Source organism: Drosophila obscura, unplaced genomic scaffold, assembly GCF_018151105.1.
Source record: "Drosophila obscura isolate BZ-5 IFL unplaced genomic scaffold, ASM1815110v1 contig_75, whole genome shotgun sequence".
In the NCBI taxonomy this organism is placed as follows: domain Eukaryota; kingdom Metazoa; phylum Arthropoda; class Insecta; order Diptera; family Drosophilidae; genus Drosophila; species Drosophila obscura.
This window is the reverse complement of record NW_024542867.1, coordinates 2,290,773-2,314,892: the sequence shown is the minus strand read 5'-3', so window position 1 is coordinate 2,314,892 and position 24,120 is coordinate 2,290,773. Positions and strand designations below refer to the sequence as shown.

Genomic DNA, 24,120 nt, shown 5'->3' with positions numbered 1-24,120 from the left:
TAATTTATGTTAGCAGATAGTTGCTAGTCTTCAATAAATAAAAAAAAAAAAAGATTTATAGCACAGTTCACACTCAAAAATGTTCCGAGGTCCTAAACAACTGTCATAATGTGAACCGAACTCTGATAGCTTGATGGGCTGATGATACAGGTTACAAGCAACTTGGGATTCCATTTTCGTTGTTTTTTTGTATTGTTTAACCACTTTCACTATAAGAAGAGAACTAAGAGTTTTTCTAAATGACGTTCTATTTATGTTCCTAACTCCTACTTAGTCGTTTGAAAACAAAAGATTCAATACCTGCTTTCAAACCTGTTTTAAACCGGTGTAAATCCGGTTTCAAACGAATCCTATGATTATCTTGGGGATGTAACAGGTAATAAGAGAAAGTGAAATTCACCCAATCAAAAGTAAGGGAAACATTGAAAACAAAATATTTTTAAATGTAGTATTATATTTATTATATGTATATATTATAAATTGAAAAAATACATCGAATATTATACATAATACATTATACATAAAATTCAGCCTCAATTCTATCTACCGCTTCTATTATCTCAGCGTCATCTTCGTCCCGAAGTAGATCCTGGAGTCGTTCCCTTTACAGCACTTACTATATCTTTTCAACTATTTTTGTGGCGCCATCTAGCGGTCAAGAGGTGAACTAACTTTGTCAAAAAATCCAGGATCAATATTCCTGGACAGCAACCATCAAACAACTATCCCTCTCTCTGCTTATGTGATTGGTTCCCTACAACGATTCAAACATCCCTCAAGCAAATGTTTCATCCCGTCCCTTTCAAATGAATCTGCGGCACTATTTTTTTGGGGTCGTTTATCTCTATTGGTCTTATGGTTTAATGGTGCTAATGGTTTTTTCTGTAAAAGCTCCTCCTAGCACCTTGACTGTTCGTTTACTTTCGTTTTCATTTCTTTTGTCTGTGTGTATGCCTAACACTGTCCTATAGTTACATGCCTATATAATAGCTACTCACAGCTACAAGCCTTATCATAAACTAGTGGATTCTAAACGAAGATGGATGACCTCGAAATTATTTTTATAAACTCGCAACCTGAGACAACTATAGATCTGGTCACCCAGCCCGACTCCGTGGACCTTTCGCTGATATTCGGAATTAAAACGCAAGAATATATAATGCAACGGAACGTCTTAAGTGATATTGTATGGGATGATAGTCTTGATGACCTAATGGCTGCTGCTCCGATTGACGAAATTCAGACGAAACATTCAACTTCCCGGATGATGACAGTATAGTCGATTCGAGGAAGTTCTTCGCGACGAAGATAATGCCGAATTAATAGCTGCGGTAGAAAGAGCCGAGACGTAATTTTAATAATATTCTTATTTATGTTTAATACAATTAATTTATGTATTTTTCTACAAATAATATATAATAAATACAATATAAATTTAAAAAAATATCTATTTTCAATGGGTAGTTTTTTTTTTACTTTGATTGGTGAAATTTCACTCCACCAAGAGACTCATAGGATTCGTTTACAACATGGTTTTTTCTAAGGGAGGATTACACAAAAAGAATAAGTAGATTTTAGGTAGAATGCAGGTACTATTGAATGTATTTATTGGTTGAATTTTACATCATATTATTACACAGGGAGGTTTTTGAAACAGGTTTGGAAAAGATAACAGAACCTTTTTCATTCAACGGTCAAGTGACTGTGAGATAAATAGAACCTCATGGAGGCCCAAATCCCTTAGTCCTCTTCTAATAGTGAAAGTGGTTGCAAGTGGTTAGTGAAACAAAAAAAAAAACTAAAAACTAAAATGGCATCTAAAATTGTGTGTGATCAGTGCTCTAAGTCCTTTGAATTAAAAGAATGGTATGCTCATTATGAGGAATGCTCGGATCGTATAAATGCTTTTTGAAGTCCTTATGACCAAAGGGTCAAGCAAAGGGTCAAGCTATCAAGAAGCATCAACGTCAGGCGCATCAAAACGTCCTAGATTGGAGACTTCTCTGGAAAAACCCAATATCACCTGTACAACTTGCGGCGAAAGTTACCCGCCGTCTAGGGAAATGCGTCATATATTGTCAGAAAAACATAAGAATGCAACAGCAGCGCAACTCGAGGATAATGAAAATGTTATTGTAATTTCAACAGAGTCGCGATTTCCTTTAAAATCATATCGTGTTCGCTCTGATAAAAGTGACCGGCTCGATTTAAAAGAATTTTATAATGATTGCAAAGCGGACTTGACCAAATTAGTGCGTTACTGTATGAGTGAGTACGGATCGGTGAAGTTCAATCTAAAAGTATATGGACTGTATGTCAAACAAACAGATGATGAAACCTTAACGGAAACGATGAAGCATTTCGTGACATCATATAAGCCTATATATGCAAATGAGGAGATTGATGAACATCTGAATGATGCCCTTGACCTTTTAATCACTCTAAGTAGTGAATTCCAGGAGAAGGATTCAGGTTGGGCAATAAAAAAATTTGAATATTTTGAACTGACAATAATTAAATTGGAACATATCGCTGTAAATAGATTTATACCAGCTCCCAATAAAATAAAATCTCGAAATGCATTAATAAACGTTAAAAATGAAGATGATTATTGCTTCAAGTGGTCAATTTTAGCATCATTGGCATATAGACAGCACTTGAGCACTACATTCGCAACAGCAAACCAAAAAAAAAAGCACGAGATATCTTAACAAACCCTTCATACTATCGAATGGTAGACATCAGGCAAGACATAATTTGCTATGAAGGAGTGAGATTAGATTTTTCTGGGATTGAGTTTCCAATCACAAACAAAGGAATAAAGAGATTCGAATTATCCAATGCTAATTTTAGCATAAATGTGTATGAAATCGATGACAATGGAAAAAACGTTTTAGGACCAACAGTGAGGACTAAAGCAATTCGAGGACAGCACATCAACCTATTGGGGATTATTGGTGACTCTTTGCAAATGATGCATTATGCCTTTATAACGTGCATGAAAAAAGTATGCTATTCTCAACATAATAAATCCCATTCCTCGGCATATTTTTGTGAAAATTGTTTACAATTTTATACTACCACAAATACCACCCATGACAATGAAGAGTGCAGAAAAGTTGCTGCCCAATATCCTACCCCAAATACCAAAACGGTTTTTAAAGGTTTCATCAAAAAACTATCTCCCCCTGTGGTCATTTATGCTGATATCGAGGCTGCATTATAAAGTTTTCATAAGAATCTGAATGATCCCTTAAAATCATCTACCACTATGGCTCAGAAGCATACGGCATGTGCAGTGTCATTTTGTGTTGTACATAAATATAATCATCATTTAAATGAGATGTGGACATATGAAGGTAAATATTATCACAATCTAAAGGTAGTAAAACTGTTAAAACATTAAGATTTACGCTATTTCAGGACCAGATTGTATCGATAAATTTTGCCAAGTGCTTCGATCGAAAACCATGGGACTTTATGAGAAGTACTGGAAATCCGCTAAAAAACCAATCTACGAGTTCAACATTTGGGATGAGGACTATCAGGAACATGGAGAGTGCTATGCCTGTGAAGAGCCCATTTCGACTGACGACCGGGAGAAGTTTTTTAACCAATTCACAGGCCAATATGTAGGTCCTATTCATAAGGTTTGTAAGCAAACATTTGAACTAAGCGATCCTTTTTTTCCGGTAGTCTTTCATAACTTGTCTCGTTATGATATTCATTTATTTGTAACATCAATAAAAGATGAACTTAAACCCATACCGTGTAACAAAGAGTTATACATTGAGCGCTAACTCAAATTGTTGAGATTGATTTTTCAAATCACTAGCATTATAAAATAAGATATATAGATTCAAATAGATTTTTAAATTCGAGCTTAGAAAAACTTGCTAGTTATATGGATCAATCAAATTTTAAAATATAAAAAAACAAGTATCAAGGGGAAAAATTTTATATGTTAAGGCGAAAAGGAGTATTTCCATACGAATATTTAGATAGCTTTAACAAATTTGACGATCCCCAACTACCTTCGAGAGAATTTTTTTTAACTCACTGAGTGATGAGGAGAGTAGTTTAGAAGATAATAACTTTGCTCAGAAGGCTTGGAGAACATTTAATTGCTGCAGTATTCGAGATTATTTGAAATTATACTTAGAAAGGGATGTTTTAATTCTTGCCGATGTGTTTGAAAACTTTAGGAGTATTTGCTCACGAATATATAAGTTAGACCCAATAAATTATGTTACTGCTCCTTCTGTTTCATGGGATGCAATGCTCAAATATACAAAGATAGAATTGGAGCTAGTTAGTGATCCTGATATATATAACTTTTTGAAAACTTCAGTACGCGGAGGGTTAACTCAATGCACTCAACGGATAGCTACGGCAAATAATAAATATTTAAATTAAAGATTCAGAGCTAGTGATCCTATAAACTATCTAGCGTACATTGATGCCAACAATTTATATGGTTGGGCAATGAGCCAGTCACTTTCATATTCCAATTTCAAATTTCTAAGTAACGATGAAATTCAATCTTTCAACGCTCCAAGTATATCTGCTTGCGGGGATGTAGAATACATCTTAAAAGTAGATCTGAAATATCCTGATTCTATACACAATAAACATAATAGTTTACCATTCTACCCCGAAAATAAGATTCCTCCATGCGGAAAACAAACAAAATTGATAGCGGATTTATCTGATAAAAAGATTATATAATTATATTATATATAATACATTTGAAGCAGTTGCAGTTATGTATAGAAGAAGGTATGATTTTAGAAAAAATATCCCGAGTATTATCTTTTAAGTAATCCTGTTGGCTTAAACCCTATATTGATCTAAATACATCCCATAGAAAAGTAGCTAAGAATGAGTTTGAGATAAAATTTTATAAATTAATGGTTAATGCTGTCTACGGTAAAACGATGGAGAATGTAGAAAAGCGTCGTGAGGTCACATTAATTAAACATTATGATTCAAGGCAGAATTCAGCAGGGTTTAGACAACGCATAGCTAGACATAATTTTCACAGTGTTGAAATCTTTGGTGAAAATTTAGCTGCCATTGAGTCCACTAAATCAAGAATTTTGTATGATAAACCCATATACATTGGAGTTTGTGTACTAGAACTTTCAAAATGGTTAATGTATGACTATTCTATAATTTTCATTCTCTAAAATGCCCATCATCAAAAATACTCTACATGGATACAGATTCATTTATTGGGTTTTTCTGTAAAAAGTCCTCCTAGCACCTTGACTGTTCGTTTACTTTCGTTTTCATTTCTTTTGTCTGTGTGTATGCCTAACACTGTCCTATGGTTACATGCCTATATAATAGCTACTCACAGCTACAAGCCTTATCATAAACTAGTGGATTCTAAACGAAGATGGATGACCTCGAAATTATTTTTATAAACTCGCAACCTGAGACAACTATAGATCTGGACACCCAGCCCGACTCCGTGGACCTTTCGCTGATATTCGGAATTAAAACGCAAGAATATATAATGCAACGGAACGTCTTAAGTGATATTGTATGGGATGATAGTCTTGATGACCTAATGGCTGCTGCTCCGATTGACGAAATTCAGACGAAACATTCAACTTCCCGGATGATGACAGTATAGTCGATTCGAGGAAGTTCTTCGCGACGAAGATAATACCGAATTAATAGCTGCGGTAGAAAGAGCCGAGACGTGATTTTAATAATATTCTTATTTATGTTTAATACAATTAATTTATGTATTTATCTACAAATAACACTAGTCAACACGATTTTTCCTCAAGGAACAAAACCAACTTTTTATTAAAGATTTGGGGCTTAGAAATGGTTTGATGATATTTTTTTATTTTTCTATGGCAGAACTTTTTTTTGAAGAATTTTTTAAATCTGGTATTTTTTTTTAAAGCTTTTTTCAGAGGTAGCGATAGTTTTTTTCACATAACTTTAGTATCTTACGTCTGGTTGTAAAGAACTTTGCTATTTTGAAAAGATAATTAAAACAGCTAGAAGTTAAGCCCAATCACTTTGTGATTACAGCTTACCGTCTGGGAAATATAAAGCATTGAAATGCAAAAATGATGATTTTTTTGCGGTATTTTTTACGAAATTTTGACTTTAAAAACTCAGGAAAAGTCGAAAAAAAATTATATCTTCGTTAACCAAACCTAAAATATGGAAAAAATGCACAAAAATACCTTTTTGAAGGCGGCGGGCCCAACTGCCAATTGGGAACAAAGCAAACGAAAAAGGGTTGTACATTTGGTACCTGTTCGCGTTCCTTTGGTATTAAATGTTGTTGACAGTTACTTTTTTCGTGACCTGAGGTAGAATACCTATTCAGGTCAAATGTTTCCTTTATATTCTCACAAGTGCAGGTCCACAAAAATTGGATCTTTCTTTCGTTGTGCCCAATCTGAGGTATGGGTACCTGTTCAGGTCAAATGTTGACCTTTATTTTTACACAAATTAGACGTTTGTCGCTTCTACCTATTCATATTTCAATGAAACCAAAGTAGAAATACCTGAGATATAGAATTTCATTCCCTAACCCATACAACAATCAGTAATTTTTAGACTTTTTAGTCAATTCTAAGGATATACAAACTTTTTATTTTTTACTGCTTGTTACTGTTCATAAAATAATTTAAGTTTTCTGGCTGTCTTCCTTTGTCACTCCAATCAGATTCCCTTATGAGAGTCCACACATAGTCGCCCATCATGTTTTCATTCCAAACACCTTGATAACGTTGTTCCATAGCCTTTAATTGTTGGTGAAATCTCTCTCCGTGTTCATCACTAACGTCCCCTAGGTTTGTCGGAAAAAAGTCCAAGTGGGAGTGTAGGAAATGGATTTTTAGTGACATGTTGGCTCCAATTTTTTCATAATTCTCAATTAAGTCTTGAACGATATTAACGTAACCATCACTCTTGCTGTTGCCAAGAAAATTTGCTACTACCATTCGGAATTAGTTCCAAGCTGCTTTTTCATTCGTAGATAAAATATTTTCAAATCCATCATCTTTTAGTAGTTATCGAATTTGGGGTCCATCAAATACTCCTTCTTTCACTTTTGCCAGCGACAGACGTGGAAAAACAGTTTTTAGGTAACTCGTCGATTCACCTTCCTTATCCAGTGCTTTAACAAAATTTTTGATTAGTCCCAGCTTAATGTGTAATGGTGGTAAAATAACGTCTTCAAACTTCACAAGAGCTGCATTCTTTACATTGTAATTTTCCAAAGTATGTTCCTCCCGTTTTGGCCAGAGTTTTGTTGAGTAATTCTGTTCCCTAGCTCTACTATTCCATAGGCACAGGAAGCAGCAGTGTTTTGTGTAACCACCTTGCAATCCCGTTAACATGGCTACAACCTTCAAGTCACACGCGACCTTCCACTGGTGTTCTTTATATTTTATGTTTACAAACAACTTAGCCATTGTTTGATATGTTTCCTTCATATTAACAGCATGGGCGATAAGAACAGACGGCTTTTGGTTTCCATTATGTAGCAAAACAGCCTTTAAACTTTCCTTACTGCTGTCAACAAATAACCTCCAATCTTTTGGGTCGTACGCTTCACCAAGTTGCTTGAAGAGTCCGAAATGTCGTGGCAAACGCACATGTCATCCTTCGTCATATAAAATTGTGCGTGAACCAAATGACGCGTCCGGAAATGAGTTATTTTGACACCTTCCTTCAATAAACGTGCATCCTTTAAAAAAGATCCAAGCAGCTCGGATTTATTTTTAGGAGATCCAGGATCCTCACCAAATCGTTCAATTGTTCCTGTGAAATAGGATTGCAATTTCCATTCTCCTGAATAGTTATTGCTTGAATCCGTTGTTCCATTCGACGAGAAGATACCTCCTTTTGGCGTTTTAGGGGCGGTATTTCCTCGGAAGGACGAGGGAAAGCCGAAGCCAGAATGTTTGGGTAACTATTTTCAGTGTTTCCCAATTCCAGTTTTCTTTACTGAACAAAAGAAACATTCGGCGCCGTGAATATGTTTTTTTCCACATCATTGGACTACCAAAGTTAAATTGTTTTCTAAAATTGATAATGTTTGAATTTGGGGTTAATAGTTTTGTGGATTAGAGTTACTTACTTTTCGTCGTAATCATATGCTGTTAATTCAATCTACACATTTGACATATACAGCTTGGTGCCACTCTTCAACAAAACTTTCGGGTTTGATTTTAAAGTTTCTTCATACTGTTTTTGGAGGGTTCGGTAAAAGCGATTTTTATTTCGTTGATCATCATGTACTTACCACATATGTAGCAAAATGAGTCTGCTTGGAAAGCACATGCAAATGATCGGCCAGAGGTATCCATGACAATTGATTTTAATTAATTGCAAGATGTTTTGGTAAACACACGATCGTATTCTGAGGGAAGTCAAAACTACACTAAGGCACAGACATTATAGGCACAGAGTTATATATCCATGACTATGAATAGGTAGACGCGACGAGATCCAATTTTTGTGGACCTGCACTTGTGAGAATATAAAGGAAATATTTGACCTGAATAGGTATCCTACCTCTGATAACGAAAAAAGTAACTGTCAACAACTTTTCATACCAAAGGAACGCGAACAGGTACCAAATGTACAACCCTTTTTCGTTTGCTTTGTTCCCAATGTTTTGTTTAATGAGCGACACCTTAATCGACGCCAAATTAACGCACCTCTACACAAAAAAATAGAGGACACAAGATATATTTTTTTTTCGACTTTTCCTGAGTTTTTAAAGTCAAAATTTCGTAAAAAATACCGCACAAAAATCATCATTTTTGCATTTCAATGCTTTATATTTCCCAGACGGTAAGCTGTAATCACAAAGTGTTTAGGCTTAACTTCTAGCTGTTTTAATTATCTTTTCAAAATAGCAAAGTTCTTTACAACCAGACGTAAGATACTAAAGTTATGTGAAAAAAACTATCGCTACCTCTGAAAAAAGCTAAAAAAAAAATACCAGACTTCAAAAATTCTTCAAAAAAAAGTTCTGCCATAGAAAAAAAACCATAATTCTTTAAAAAATTTTAAATCCCCATATCTATCAGAAAAAGTCGGTTTGGATCCTTGAGGAAAAAAAAGTTCGATTTTGTCGAGTAGTGTAATATATAATAAAAGTAGTAATGAAAAGGGACCTTCTACGTGTTGCGAGTAAATCCTAAATTCGCAACATGTTGCTTAAGGATGTGAAACATGATATTTGATTCAACAACCCTATTCTCAGCAACATGTGGTTTTCAAATAAATGGTTTCAGTTTCTGATATTTACCACGATCATGTTCAAATAAATATTTTTTCATATTGATTGGGAATAAATGGTTTCAGTTTCTGATATTTACCATGATCATGTTGAAATAAAATAATTTATAAAAATATATATGGTTTTAGTTTCTGATATTTACCATAATCATATCCTTTAAGAGTAGAGTTACCTATATTTATATATAGGATGTGCAATCAATGAATAAAAATATAAGATGAATGCAAAGAGAACTTATTATAGTAAATATACGAAGAAGGTCCCTTTTCATTACTACTTGGTGGCGCCACCTATCGGTGAAAATGTGAACTAAGTTATTTTCTCCTCTGGAAATTCTGTAAAATCAATATCGATTTTTTTTTACCTGAAAATTCACTATCGGTGAAAATGTGAACTAAGTTCTTTTCTCCTCTGGAAATTCTGTAAAATCAATATCGATTTTTTTTTACCTGAAAATTGTGACAAATCAAAATCAATCCTTACATTCTCCCTCTCTCTCTCTCTAAACGAGTTCTACCCTTTGATCCTTCCTCTCACTCAGGCTCTTCGAAAACACTGTCAAACAGGTTTTTCATCTCCTTGAACTATATCTGATGTGATAGTTTAGAGGTAGTTTTTTTCCAAAGCATTTACCTGTAAAAGGATCTCGTTGACCTTAAACCTTTTTTTACTATTCTGTTTAAATTCCTTCTCTGTATTGTATTCCCAACACTGTCCTATAGTTGAGTGCCTATATAATAGCTACTCACAGCTATAAGCTATTACAGAAACTAGTAAACTGTATACAAAGATGGATAACCTAGAGGTCATTTTTATTGAGTCGCAACCGGAGGAAACCATAAATCTGGATTCTCAGCCAGACTCCGTGGACCTGTCACTGATTTTTGGAATTAAAACCCAAAATTATCTCGAGAGGAATTGGGATCCTATTAATGAGATTAAATGGGATGATGATAGTGAGGATGATGACCTCATGATATCATCACAATACATTTTTGAGGAATATGTCGGTGAGGACTCCATGACTGAAACGCCATTCGTTTTGCCGGATGATGATCATATTTTCGATTTGGTCGATGATCAAGACTGCGGCGAAAGGGATCGACTCAGGGATCTACTTCGGGATGAAGATGACGCTGAGTTAATAGCGGCGTTGGAAAGAACTGAGGCTGGATTTAAATAAGGCGAGAAAGCATATGTATAATAAAAATATTCGATGTATTTTTCTAATCATAATATTATATACATACATACATAGGTATAATAAATAGAATACTACATTTAAGAAATTTATTTTCAATGTTTCCTTACTTCTGATTGGGTGAATTTCACTTCCTACTATTACATGTTACATCCCCCAGAGAATCATAGGATTCGTTTGAAACAGGTTTTCCAAGCGAGGATTACACAAAAGAATAAGTGCATTTCAGGTATAGGTACCTGGTATTGAATGTATTTATTGGTTGAATTTCACATCCTATTATTACATAGTCAGCAGAAGAAATCGTTTTGAAACCGGTTTTAAACGAGTACTGAACCTGTTGAATACAAAAGACTGAGTAGGCGTTAGGCAGATAAATAGAACGCTTTTTATGAAAAACTCTTAGTTCTCTTCTAATAGTGAAAGTGATCAAACAAAATATAAAAATTTCAAAATGAATCCCGAAATCGCGTGCACTATGTGTTCAGAGTTTGTTAAATTAACAGAGTTCGCCTCTCACTACGACAGTTGCGTAGGACCGCGGATTCCGATTGAGTGCAATCTATGCTATAAATCCTTAGAGGGAACAGAGATCGACTCTCATTATGAGAGTTGCTTAGGTTCCCAGAAAAAAGTTGAGTGCGATCTATGTTTGAATTTCCTCGACTTAGCAGAGCTAGACTCTCATTATGAGGTATGTTCTGCTCAAAGAAATGCTTTCAACGTGCTAATGAGGAAATCTTCTTCGACAACTGACCTCCGAGAACAGTCAACTTCAAGATCTTCAAAACGGCCTAGAATGAATGCACCAGCGGAAAACATTGACTGTGCAATATGCGGTGAGAGTTACACTCCCTCGAAGGAAAAGCGCCATATTATGTCTGAAAAGCATAAGAATGCCGCTGCAGACCAAATACATAACAATCCTAATATTATCAACCTGGCATCAAACTCGAAATTTCCCATAAAATCATATCGGGTTCAATCCAGTAAAAGTAATCGGATTGACTTAAAAGATTTTTATAATGATTGTAAAAATGATATAATCAATTTACTTAATTGTTGTTTGAGCGAGTACAGAGCCGTAAAGTTCAATTTAAAAGTATATGGTCTGTATGTCAAGCAAACTGATGATGAAACCTTGACAGAAACAATGAAGCATTTCATAACTTCATACAAACCCATATATGAGCAAGAGTTCATTGATGAACACTTAAATAACGCTCTGGAAAACCTTATAACTTTAAGCAGCGAATTCCAGGAGAAGGATTCAGGTTGGGCTATAAAAAATTTTAAATATTTTGAGTTAACAATAATTAAACTGGAACACATCCCTGCAAGGGGGTATATAGAAGCTCCTAAAAAAATAAAATCACGAAATGCTATCATCAATGTTAAAAATGTAGATGATTTTTGTTTCAAGTGGTGTATTTTAGAATCATTAGCATATAAAAGACATGCAGAAACTACATTTACAAGATCAGTTGAAAAAAGGTTGGCTCGAGACAAATTAGCAATCCCATCAAGCTATCGCATTTTAAACATAAACCAGGAAATAATTCATTATAACGGTTTTAGACTCGATTTTTCTGAGATTGAGTTTCCAATAACAAGCAAAGGAATAAAGCGATTCGAAAAAGCCAATGAGGATTTCAGCATCAATATATATGAAATTGATGATAATGGTAAAAACGTTGTGGGACCCACAGTGAGGACTAATAAAATTCGTCCTAATCATATAAACTTGCTAGGCATCAATAGTGATATGCAAATGATGCATTATGCCTATATAACGTGCATGAAGAAGTTATGCTATTCCCAACATAGTAAATCTCATAGTGCAGCATATTTTTGCGATAACTGTTTGCAATTTTATAGTACTACAAATACTATTCACGACACTAAGGAGTGTGGAAAAGTTGCGGCTCTATATCCAGAACCCAATACTAAAACCATATTTAAAAGTTGGTCGAAAAAACTTTCACCCCCAGTCGTAATTTATGCTGACATCGAGGCTGTTTTGGAAAATTTCCATAGAAATCTTAATGATCCCTCCAAATCATCGACTACTATGGCGCAGAGGCATACAGCATGTGCAGTTTCATTTTATGTTGCACATAAATACAATCCTCATCTAAATGAGATGTGGACATATGAAGGTAAATATTATAAAATAAATAAATAAATATAAATAAACTCTAAGCATTACGACTTCGTTATTTCAGGACCTGATTGTATTGAAAAATTCTGTCAAGTGCTTAGGGCTAAAACTGATGGCCTTTATGAGAAGTACTGGAAATCTAGTAAAAAGCCCATATATGAATTCAATATTTGGGATGAAGACTGTCAGGAACACGAAGCGTGCTGTGCCTGCGATGAGCAAATTTTGGTTGATGATCGTGAAAAATACTTCAATCAATTCACGGGCCAATATGTAGGGCCTATTCATAAGGTCTGTAAACAAACATTTAGATTAAGCGATCCCTTTTTCCCTGTAGTGTGTCACAACTTGTCTCGATATGACATCCACTTATTTGTAACATCGATAAGAGATGAATTGAAACCCATTCCTTGCAATAAAGAGTTATATATTGCGTTAACTCAAACTTGCAAGCTTGATTCACATCTTCATCAATATAAAATAAGATACATAGATTCAAATAGATTTTTAAATTCGAGCTTAGAAAAACTTGCTAGCTATATGGATGTATCCAATTTCAAAATATTGAACAGCAAATATCAAAACGAAAAATTTGACATGCTACGAAGAAAAGGAGTATTTCCCTATGACTATTTAGATAGTTTTCAAAAATTTGAGGAATCCCAGCTCCCTTCAAGGGAATATTTTTATAATTCTCTGAATGATGAGGAATGTAGCGTGGAAGATTATAACTTTGCTCAGAGCGTGTGGAGAATGTTTAACTGTACTAGTATTAGAGATTACTTAAAATTATACTTGGAAAGCGATGTTCTAATTCTTGCCGATGTATTCGAAAATTTTAGAACTCTTTGTTCACGAGTATACAGACTAGATCCCATTAATTATGTTACTGCTCCTTCAGTTTCATGGGATGCAATGCTTAAATACACAAAGATAGAATTGGAACTTATAAGTGATCCTGATATTTATAACTTTTTAAAAACTGCAGTCCGGGGAGGGTTGACTCAATGTACCCAAAGGATCGCTACAGCAAATAACAAATACTTAAATGACAAATTCAAGTCTAGCGATCCTATAAACTACCTGACATATATTGACGCCAACAATTTATATGGATGGGCTATGAGTCAACCACTTCCATATTCCAATTTTAAATTTCTAAGTAATAATGAAATTTTATCTTTCAACGCTCTTAATATATCAGCCAGAGGTAATATAGGATACATATTAGAAGTAGATCTGAAATATCCTAAAAATGTTCATAATAAACATAATAGTTTACCATTCTGCCCCGAAAATAAAATTCCGCCAGGAGGAAAGCAGCCCAAATTAATAGCTGATTTATCAGATAAAAAGAATTATATAATACATTTAAAACAGCTGCAGTTATGTATAGAGCAAGGTATGATTGTAGAAAAAATATCTCGAATACTATCTTTTAAACAGTCCTGTTGGTTAAAGCCTTATATTGACCTAAATACAACACTAAGAAAATTAGCTGTAAATGAGTTTGAGATAAACTTTTTTAAATTAATGGTCAATGCCGTATACGGCAAAACGAAGTGAGCGGGGTGAGAATGACCAGACAGAATTCCGCAGGGTTTAGACAACGCATAGCTGACAACATAATTTTCACAGTGTTGAAGTCTTTGGAGATAATTTAGCTGCAATTGAATCAACTAAATCAAAAATTTATTATGATAAACCCATATACATTGGAGTTAGTGTATTAGAACTTTCAAAATGGTTAATGTACGACTATTTCTATAATTTCCATTCTGTAAAATGTCCATCATCAAAAATACTTTATATGGATACAGATTCATTTATTATATCATCAGAAGAAGATTTTTATGAACTAATTAAAGACAATCCTAGTCGCTTTGACACATCAAACTATCAAACCTCAAACAGATTCGGTATACATCGTGCTAATAACAAGGAACTAGGTTTAATGAAAGACGAAAATGCAGGTCGGATAATGACCTCTTTTGCAGGATTAAAAGCAAAAGCATACTCATATTTAGTTGCAAAAGATGATAGCTCTGACTTTGATAACTTTTTTAGGAGCTTCTATATACCCCCTTGCAGGGATGTGTTCCAGTTTAATTATTGTTAACTCAAAATATTTAAAATTTTTTATAGCCCAACCTGAATCCTTCTCCTGGAATTCGCTGCTTAAAGTTATAAGGTTTTCCAGAGCGTTATTTAAGTGTTCATCAATGAACTCTTGCTCATATATGGGTTTGTATGAAGTTATGAAATGCTTCATTGTTTCTGTCAAGGTTTCATCATCAGTTTGTTGACATACAGACCATATACTTTTAAATTGAACTTTACTGTACTCGCTCAAACAACAATTAAGTAAATTGATTATATCATTTTTACAATCATTATAAAAATCTTTTAAGTCAATCCGATTACTTTTACTGGATTGAACCCGATATGATTTTATGGGAAATTTCGAGTTTGATGCCAGGTTGATAATATTAGGATTGTTATGTATTTGGTCTGCAGCGGCATTCTTATGCTTTTCAGACATAATATGGCGCTTTTCCTTCAGGGAGTGTAACTCTCACCGCCATTGGACAGTCAATGTTTTCCGCTGGTGCATTCATTCTAGGCCGTTTTGAAGATCTTGAAGTTGACTGTTCTCGGAGGTCAGTTGTCGAAGAAGATTTCCTCATTAGCACGTTGAAAGCATTTCTTTACCCAGAACATACCTCATAATAAGAGTCTAGCCTGCTAGTAGAAATTCAAACATAGATCGCACTCAACTTTTTTTGCAGGAACTCTCATGAGAGTCGATCTCTGTTCCCTCTAAGGATTTATAGCATAGATTGCACTCAATCGAATCCGCATTGCTTACGCAACTGTCGTAGTGAGAGGCGAACTCTGTTAATTTAACAAACTCTGAACACATAGTGCACGCGATTTCGGGATTCATTTTGAAATTTTTATATTTTGTTTGATCACTTTCACTATTAGAAGAGAACTAGGGTTTTTCATAAAAAGCGTTCTATTTATCTGCCTAACGCCTACTCAGTCTTTTGTATTCAACAGGTTCAGTACTCGTTTAAAACCGGTTTCAAAACGATTTCTTCTGCTGACTATGTAATAATAGGATGTGAAATTCAACCAATAAATACATTCAATACCAGGTACCTATACCTGAAATGCACTTATTCTTTTGTGTAATCCTCGCTTGGAAAACCTGTTTCAAACGAATCCTATGATTCTCTGGGGGATGTAACATGTAATAGTAGGAAGTGAAATTCACCCAATCAGAAGTAAGGAAACATTGAAAATAAATTTCTTAAATGTAGTATTCTATTTATTATACCTATGTATGTATGTATATAATATTATGATTAGAAAAATACATCGAATATTTTTATTATACATATGCTTTCTCGCCTTATTTAAATCCAGCCTCAGTTCTTTCCAACGCCGCTATTAACTCAGCGTCATCTTCATCCCGAAGTAGATCCCTGAGTCGATCCCTTTCGCCGCAGTCTTGATCATCGACCAAATCGAAAATATGATCATCATCCGGCAAAACGAATGGCGTTTCAGTCATGAAGTCCTCACCGACATATTCCTCAAAAATGTATTGTGATGATATCATGAGGTCATCATCCTCACTATCATCATCCCATTTAATCTCATTAATAGGATCCCAATTCCTCTCGAGATAATTTTGGGTTTTAATTCCAAAAAATCAGTGACAGGTCCACGGAGTCTGGCTGAGAATCCAGATTTATGGTTTCCTCCGGTTGCGACTCAATAAAAATGACCTCTAGGTTATCCATCTTTGTATACAGTTTACTAGTTTCTGTAATAGCTTATAGCTGTGAGTAGCTATTATATAGGCACTCAACTATAGGACAGTGTTGGGAATACAATACAGAGAAGGAATTTAAACAGAATAGTAAAAAAAGGTTTAAGGTCAACGAGATCCTTTTACAGGTAAATGCTTTGGAAAAAAACTACCTCTAAACTATCACATCAGATATAGTTCAAGGAGATGAAAAACCTGTTTGACAGTGTTTCGAAGAGCCTGAGTGAGAGGAAGGATCAAAGGGTAGAACTCGTTTAGAGAGAGAGAGGGGAGAATGTAAGGATTGATTTTGATTTGTCACAATTTAGGTAAAAAAAAATCGATATTGATTTTACAGAATTTCCAGAGGAAAAGAACTTAGTTCACATTTTCACCGATAGTGAATTTTCAGGTAAAAAAAAATCGATATTGATTTTACAGAATTTCCAGAGGAGAAAATAACTTAGTTCACATTTTCACCGATAGGTAGCGCCACCAAGTAGTAATGAAAAGGGACCTTCTTCGTATATTAACTATAATAAGTTTTCTTTGCATTCATCTTATACTTTTATTCATTGATTGCACATCCTATATATAAATATAGGTAACTCTACTCTTAAAGGATATGATTATGATAAATATCAGAAACTAAAACCATATATATTTTTATAAATTATTTTATTTCAACATGATCATTGTAAATATCAGAAACTGAAACCATCTTAAAACCACCCATGTTGCTGAGAATAGGGTTGTTGAATCAAATATCATGTTTCATATCCTTAAGCAACCATGTTGCGAATTTAGGATTTACTCGCAACACGTAGAAGGTCCCTTTTCATTATCAACTGGTGGCGCCACCTATCGGTGAAAATGTGAACTAAGTTATTTTCTCCTCGCGAAATTCTGTAAAATCAATATCGATTTTTTTTTTACCTGAAAATTCACTATCGGTGAAAATGTGAACTAAGTTATTTTCTCCTCTGGAAATTCTGTAAAATCAATATCGATTTTTTTTTACCTGAAAATTCACTATCGGTGAAAATGTGAACTAAGTTCTTTTCTCCTGTGGAAATTCTGTAAAATCAATATCGATTTTTTTTTACCTGAAAATTGTGACAAATCAAAATCAATCCTTGCATTCTCCCTCTCTCTCTCTAAACGAGTTCTACCCTTTGATCCTTCCTCTCACTCAGGCTCTTCGAAAACACTGTCAAACAGGTTTTTCATCTCCTTGAACTATATCTGATGTGATAGTTTAGAGGTAGTTTTTTTTCCAAAGCATTTACCTGTAAAAGGATCTCGTTGACCTTAAACCTTTTTTTACTATTCTGTTAAAATTCCTTCTCTGTATTGTATTCCCAACACTGTCCTATAGTTGAGTGCCTATATAATAGCTACTCCTACCATTTACCTTATGCCAACAGCATTTTTCTGCCTTTCTTTGAGGAAAGTGATGTTCTAGAAGCTTTGTAAACGATTGACATATCATTCTCGGCGGGACCAGACAAGGTACCAAGTTGTATTTTAAAACACTGTGCCCAGTCCTTATGCAAACCGTTGACATATCTTTTCAACCTATCATTGGAACGGTCCTGTCTTCCAGTGATTTGGAACGAATCCTATATCATTCCGCTTCACAAAAAGGGTTCAAGATCTCACATTGAGAACAACCGAGGTATTGCTAAGCTTTCCGCCATTCCAAAGCTGCTTGAGTTCCTTATTACCAGGCAATTGCAACACCTATGCAGGAGTCTGATATCTCCATCGCAACACGGATTTTTTAAACATCGATCAACATTGACAAACCTTCTCGAGTTCTCTTCTGCAATTAACCGAGGATTTCAAAGCTCCCTGCAAACAGACGTAATTTTCACGGATTTTAGCAAGGCTTTCGACTCCGTGAACCATTCTCTTCTCATTCACAAGCTTTCTTTAATTGGTTTCCCCACTAATCTTCTAAACTGGATTTCGTCATATCTTTCTAACCGCACACAACGTGTTTTGTTTACTAATGTGTTGTCGAATGTCGTTAATGTTACATCAGGAGTGCCACAAGGTAGTCATTTAGGTCCACTTCTGTTTATTTTATTTGTGAATGACCTTCCTCAAGTTATAACATACTCCTCTACTCTAATGTACGCTGACGATGTTAAAATCTATCTCTCCTACTCTGATTGGTACCTGCACAAACGCCTTCAACTCGACCTAAACGAGTTGCAAATTTGGTGTTCAACAAATCTCCTTTTTCTGAACCTTTCTAAATGCAAACTTATGACTTTTTACCGTCGCACTCCACACTTTGTCTCGTACGCTCTAGGAATTCATGCCCTCGAACGAATTTCGAGTTATAATGACCTTGGAGTTCTTTTCGATCATAGACTGTGTTTTAATAGCCATATAGCTGCAACTGTAAATAAAGCTAAGGGTCTCCTTGGTTCGTCCGATTCTGGAATATTGTTCTTGTGTGTGGAGTCCACAGCACAAGGAGCAACAGTCCATTCTCGAGTCGGTCCAAAAACAATTTTTAATTTTAGCTTTACGTAATTTTAGCTGAGACTCGGATAGAATCTTGCCACCTTATCAATCGAGGCTACATCTTTTAGACCTCCCTTCTTTGCGCCATCGCAGAATTTGTAACGGCGTTATATTTGTACACAAGCTCCTAGTTGGGCTTGTTGATTCAGAAGCACTTCTTGGCCTGCTTGATTTTTCTGTTCCCTTAGACCTACCCGTACCTTTTGCCCGTTTCGTTTACCCTTCTGTAGGTCTAATTACGCTCAACACGACCCTTTTCGAATCTTATGCTCTAATTATAATAATCTTTATCACACCCTATCCCCTGAATTATCCCTTAAAATTATAGCCAGTAAGATATACCTGTCCTTACAATCCACTAATTTTTAATTATTTCCTATATCCACTTTTTTTTTCCTTTAATTTTAATCATAATTTATGTTAGCAGATAGTTGCTAGTCTTCAATAAATAAAAAAAAAAAAGATTTATAGCACAGTTTACACTCAAAAATGTTCCGAGGTCCTAAACAACTGTCATAATGTGAACCGAACTCTGATAGCTTGATGAGCTGATGATACAGGTTACAAGCAACTTGGGATTCCATTTTCGTAATTTTTGTTGTTTTTTTGTATTGTTTAAACACTTTCACTATAAGAAGAGAACTAAGAGTTTTTCTAAATGACGTTCTATTTATGTTCCTAACTCCTACTTAGTCGTTTGAAAACAAAAGATTCAATACCTGCTTTCAAACCTGTTTTAAACCGGTGTAAATCCGGTTTCAAACGAATCCTATGATTATCTTGGGGATGTAACAGGTAATAAGAGAAAGTGAAATTCACCCAATCAAAAGTAAGGAAACAAAAACAAAATATTTTTAAATGTAGTATTATATTTATTATATGTATATATTATAAATTGAAAAAATACATCGAATATTATACATAATACATTATACATAAAATTCAGCCTCAATTCTTTCTACCGCTTCTATTATCTCAGCGTTATCTTCGTCCCGAAGTAGATCCTGGAGTCGTTCCCTTTACAGCACTTACTATATCTTTACTACTTTTGTGGCGCCATCTAGCGGTCAAGAGGTGAACTAACTTTGTCAAAAATCCAGGATCAATATTCCTGGACAGCAACCATCAAACAACTATCCCTCTCTCTGCTTATGTGATTGGTTCCCTACAACGATTCAAACATCCCTCAAGCAAATGTTTCATCCCGTCCCTTTCAAATGAATCTGCGGCACTATTTTTTTGGGGTCGTTTATCTCTATTGGTCTTATGGTTTAATGGTGCTAATGGTTTTTTCTGTAAAAGCTCCTCCTAGCACCTTGACTGTTCGTTTACTTTCGTTTTCATTTCTTTTGTCTGTGTGTATGCCTAACACTGTCCTATAGTTACATGCCTATATAATAGCTACTCACAGCTACAAGCCTTATCATAAACTAGTGGATTCTAAACGAAGATGGATGACCTCGAATTTATTTTTATAAACTCGCAACCTGAGACAACTATAGATCTGGACACCCAGCCCGACTCCGTGGACCTTTCGCTGATATTCGGAATTAAAACGCAAGAATATATAATGCAACGGAACGTCTTAAGTGATATTGTATGGGATGATAGTCTTGATGACCTAATGGCTGCTGCTCCGATTGACGAAACTCAGACGAAACATTCAACTTCCCGGATGATGACAGTATATTCGATTTGGTCGATGATAATGACGAAGGGGACCGAAAACGATTCGAGGAAGTTCTTCGCGACGAAGATAATGCCGAATTAATAGCTGCGGTAGAAAGAGCCGAGACGTAATTTAAATAATATTCTTATTTATGTTTAATACAATTAATTTATGTATTTTTCTACAAATAATAGTAGCTATTATATAGGCACTCAACTATGGACAGTGTTGGGAATACAATACAGAGAAGGAATTTAAACAGAATAGTAAAAAAAGGTTTAAGGTCAACGAGATCCTTTTACAGGTAAATGCTTTGGAAAAAAACTACCTCTAAACTATCACATCAGATATAGTTCAAGGAGATGAAAAACCTGTTTGACAGTGTTTTCGAAGAGCCTGAGTGAGGGGAAGGATCAAAGGGTAGAACTCGTTTAGAGAGAGAGGGAGAATGTAAGGATTGATTTTGATTTGTCACAATTTTCAGGTAAAAAAAAATCGATGATTGATTTTACAGAATTTCCAGAGGAGAAAAGAACTTAGTTCACATTTTCACCGATAGTGAATTTTCAGGTAAAAAAAAATCGATATTGATTTTACAGAATTTCCAGAGGAGAAAATAACTTAGTTCACATTTTCACCGATAGTGGCGCCACCAAGTAGTAATGAAAAGGGACCTTCTACGTGTTGCGAGTAAATCCTAAATTCGCAACATGTTGCTTAAGGATGTGAAACATGATATTTGATTCAACAACCCTATTCTCAGCAACATGTGGTTTTCAAATAAATGGTTTCAGTTTCTGATATTTACCATGATCATGTTGAAATAAAATAATTTATAAAAATATATATGGTTTTAGTTTCTGATATTTACCATAATCATATCCTTTAAGAGTAGAGTTACCTATATTTATATATAGGATGTGCAATCAATGAATAAAAGTATAAGATGAATGCAAAGAGAACTTATTATAGTAAATATACGAAGAAGGTCCCTTTTCATTACTACTTGGTGGCGCCACCTATCGGTGAAAATGTGAACTAAGTTATTTTCTCCTCTGGAAATTCTGTAAAATCAATATCGATTTTTTTTTATCTGAAAATTCACTATCGGTGAAAATGTGAACTAAGTTATTTTCTCCTCTGGAAATTCTGTAAAATCAATATCGATTTTTTTACCTGAAAATTGTGACAAATCAAAATCAATCCTTACATTCTCCCTCTCTCTCTCTAAACGAGTTCTACCCTTTGATCCTTCCTCTCACTCAGGCTCTTCGAAAACACTGTCAAACAGGTTTTTCATCTCCTTGAACTATATCTGATGTGATAGTTTAGAGGTAGTTTTTTTCCAAAGCATTTACCTGTAAAAGGATCTCGTTGACCTTAAACCTTTTTTTACTATTCTGTTTAAATTCCTTCTCTGTATTGTATTCCCAACACTGTCATATAGTTGAGTGCCTATATAATAGCTACTCACAGCTATAAGCTATTACAGAAACTAGTAAACTGTATACAAAGATGGATAACCTAGAGGTCATTTTTATTGAGTCGCAACCGGAGGAAACCATAAATCTGGATTCTCAGCCAGACTCCGTGGACCTGTCACTGATTTTTGGAATTAAAACCCAAAATTATCTCGAGAGGAATTGGGATCCTATTAATGAGATTAAATGGGATGATGATAGTGAGGATGATGACCTCATGATATCATCAAATACATTTTTGAGGAATATGTCGGTGAGGACTCCATGACTGAAACGCCATTCGTTTTGCCGGATGATGATCATATTTTCGATTTGGTCGATGATCAAGACTGCGGCGAAAGGGGATCGACTCAGGGATCTACTTCGGGATGAAGATGACGCTGAGTTAATAGCGGCGTTGGAAAGAACTGAGGCTGGATTTAAATAAGGCGAGAAAGCATATGTATAATAAAAATATTCGATGTATTTTTCTAATCATAATATTATATACATACATACATAGGTATAATAATAGAATACTACATTTAAGAAATTTATTTTCAATGTTTCCTTACTTCTGATTGGGTGAATTTCACTTCCTACTATTACATGTTACATCCCCAGAGAATCATAGGATTCGTTTGAAACAGGTTTTCCAAGCGAGGATTACACAAAAGAATAAGTGCATTTCAGGTATAGGTACCTGGTATTGAATGTATTTATTGGTTGAATTTCACATCCTATTATTACATAGTCAGCAGAAGAAATCGTTTTGAAACCGGTTTTAAACGAGTACTGAACCTGTTGAATACAAAACACTGAGTAGGCGTTAGGCAGATAAATAGAACGCTTTTTATGAAAAACTCTTAGTTCTCTTCTAATAGTGAAAGTGATCAAACAAAATATAAAAATTTCAAAATGAATCCCGAAATCGCGTGCACTATGTGTTCAGAGTTTGTTAAATTAACAGAGTTCGCCTCTCACTACGACAGTTGCGTAGGATCGCGGATTCCGATTGAGTGCAATCTATGCTATAAATCCTTAGAGGGAACAGAGATCGACTCTCATTATGAGAGTTGCTTAGGTCCCCAGAAAAAAGTTGAGTGCGATCTATGTTTGAATTTCCTCGACTTAGCAGAGCTAGACTCTCATTATGAGGTATGTTCTGCTCAAAAAATGCTTTTAACGTGCTAATGAGGAAATCTTCTTCGACAACTGACCTCCGAGAACAGTCAACTTCAAGATCTTCAAAACGGCCTAGAATGAATGCACCAGCGGAAAACATTGACTGTGCAATATGCGGTGAGAGTTACACTCCTCAAGGAAAGCGCCATATTATGTCTGAAAAGCATAAGAATGCCGCTAAGACCAAATACATAACAATCCTAATATTATCAACCTGGCATCAAACTCGAAATTTCCCATAAAATCATATCGGGTTCAATCCAGTAAAAGTAATCGGATTGACTTAAAAGATTTTTATAATGATTGTAAAAATGATATAATCAATTTACTTAATTGTTGTTTGAGCGAGTACAGAGCCGTAAAGTTCAATTTAAAAGTATATGGTCTGTATGTCAAGCAAACTGATGATGAAACCTTGACAGAAACAATGAAGCATTTCATAACTTCATACAAACCCATATATGAGCAAGAGTTCATTGATGAACACTTAAATAACGCTCTGGAAAACCTTATAACTTTAAGCAGCGAATTCCAGGAGAAGGATTCAGGTTGGGCTATAAAAAATTTTAAATATTTTGAGTTAACAATAATTAAACTGGAACACATCCCTGCAAGGGGGTATATAGAAGCTCCTAAAAAAATAAAATCACGAAATGCTATCATCAATGTTAAAAATGTAGATGATTTTTGTTTCAAGTGGTGTATTTTAGAATCATTAGAATATAAAAGACATGCAGAAACTACATTTACAAGATCAGTTGAAAAAAGGTTGGCTCGAGACAAATTAGCAATCCCAT

The 24,120-nt window shown here is 34.8% G+C and overlaps 1 protein-coding gene across 1 annotated transcript; it reads left to right on the top strand.

The window, feature by feature from the left end:
• Positions 1–3,349: 3,349 nt before the first annotated feature.
• LOC121405098 lies at positions 3,350–14,217 on the top strand. Its single transcript, XM_041595696.1, has 2 exons — positions 3,350–3,359; positions 12,716–14,217. Exon 2 carries the CDS (start codon positions 13,192–13,194, stop codon positions 14,215–14,217), a length of 1,026 nt encoding a protein of 341 aa, XP_041451630.1. The 5' UTR covers positions 3,350–3,359; positions 12,716–13,191.
• The last annotated feature ends 9,903 nt before the right edge of the window (positions 14,218–24,120 follow it).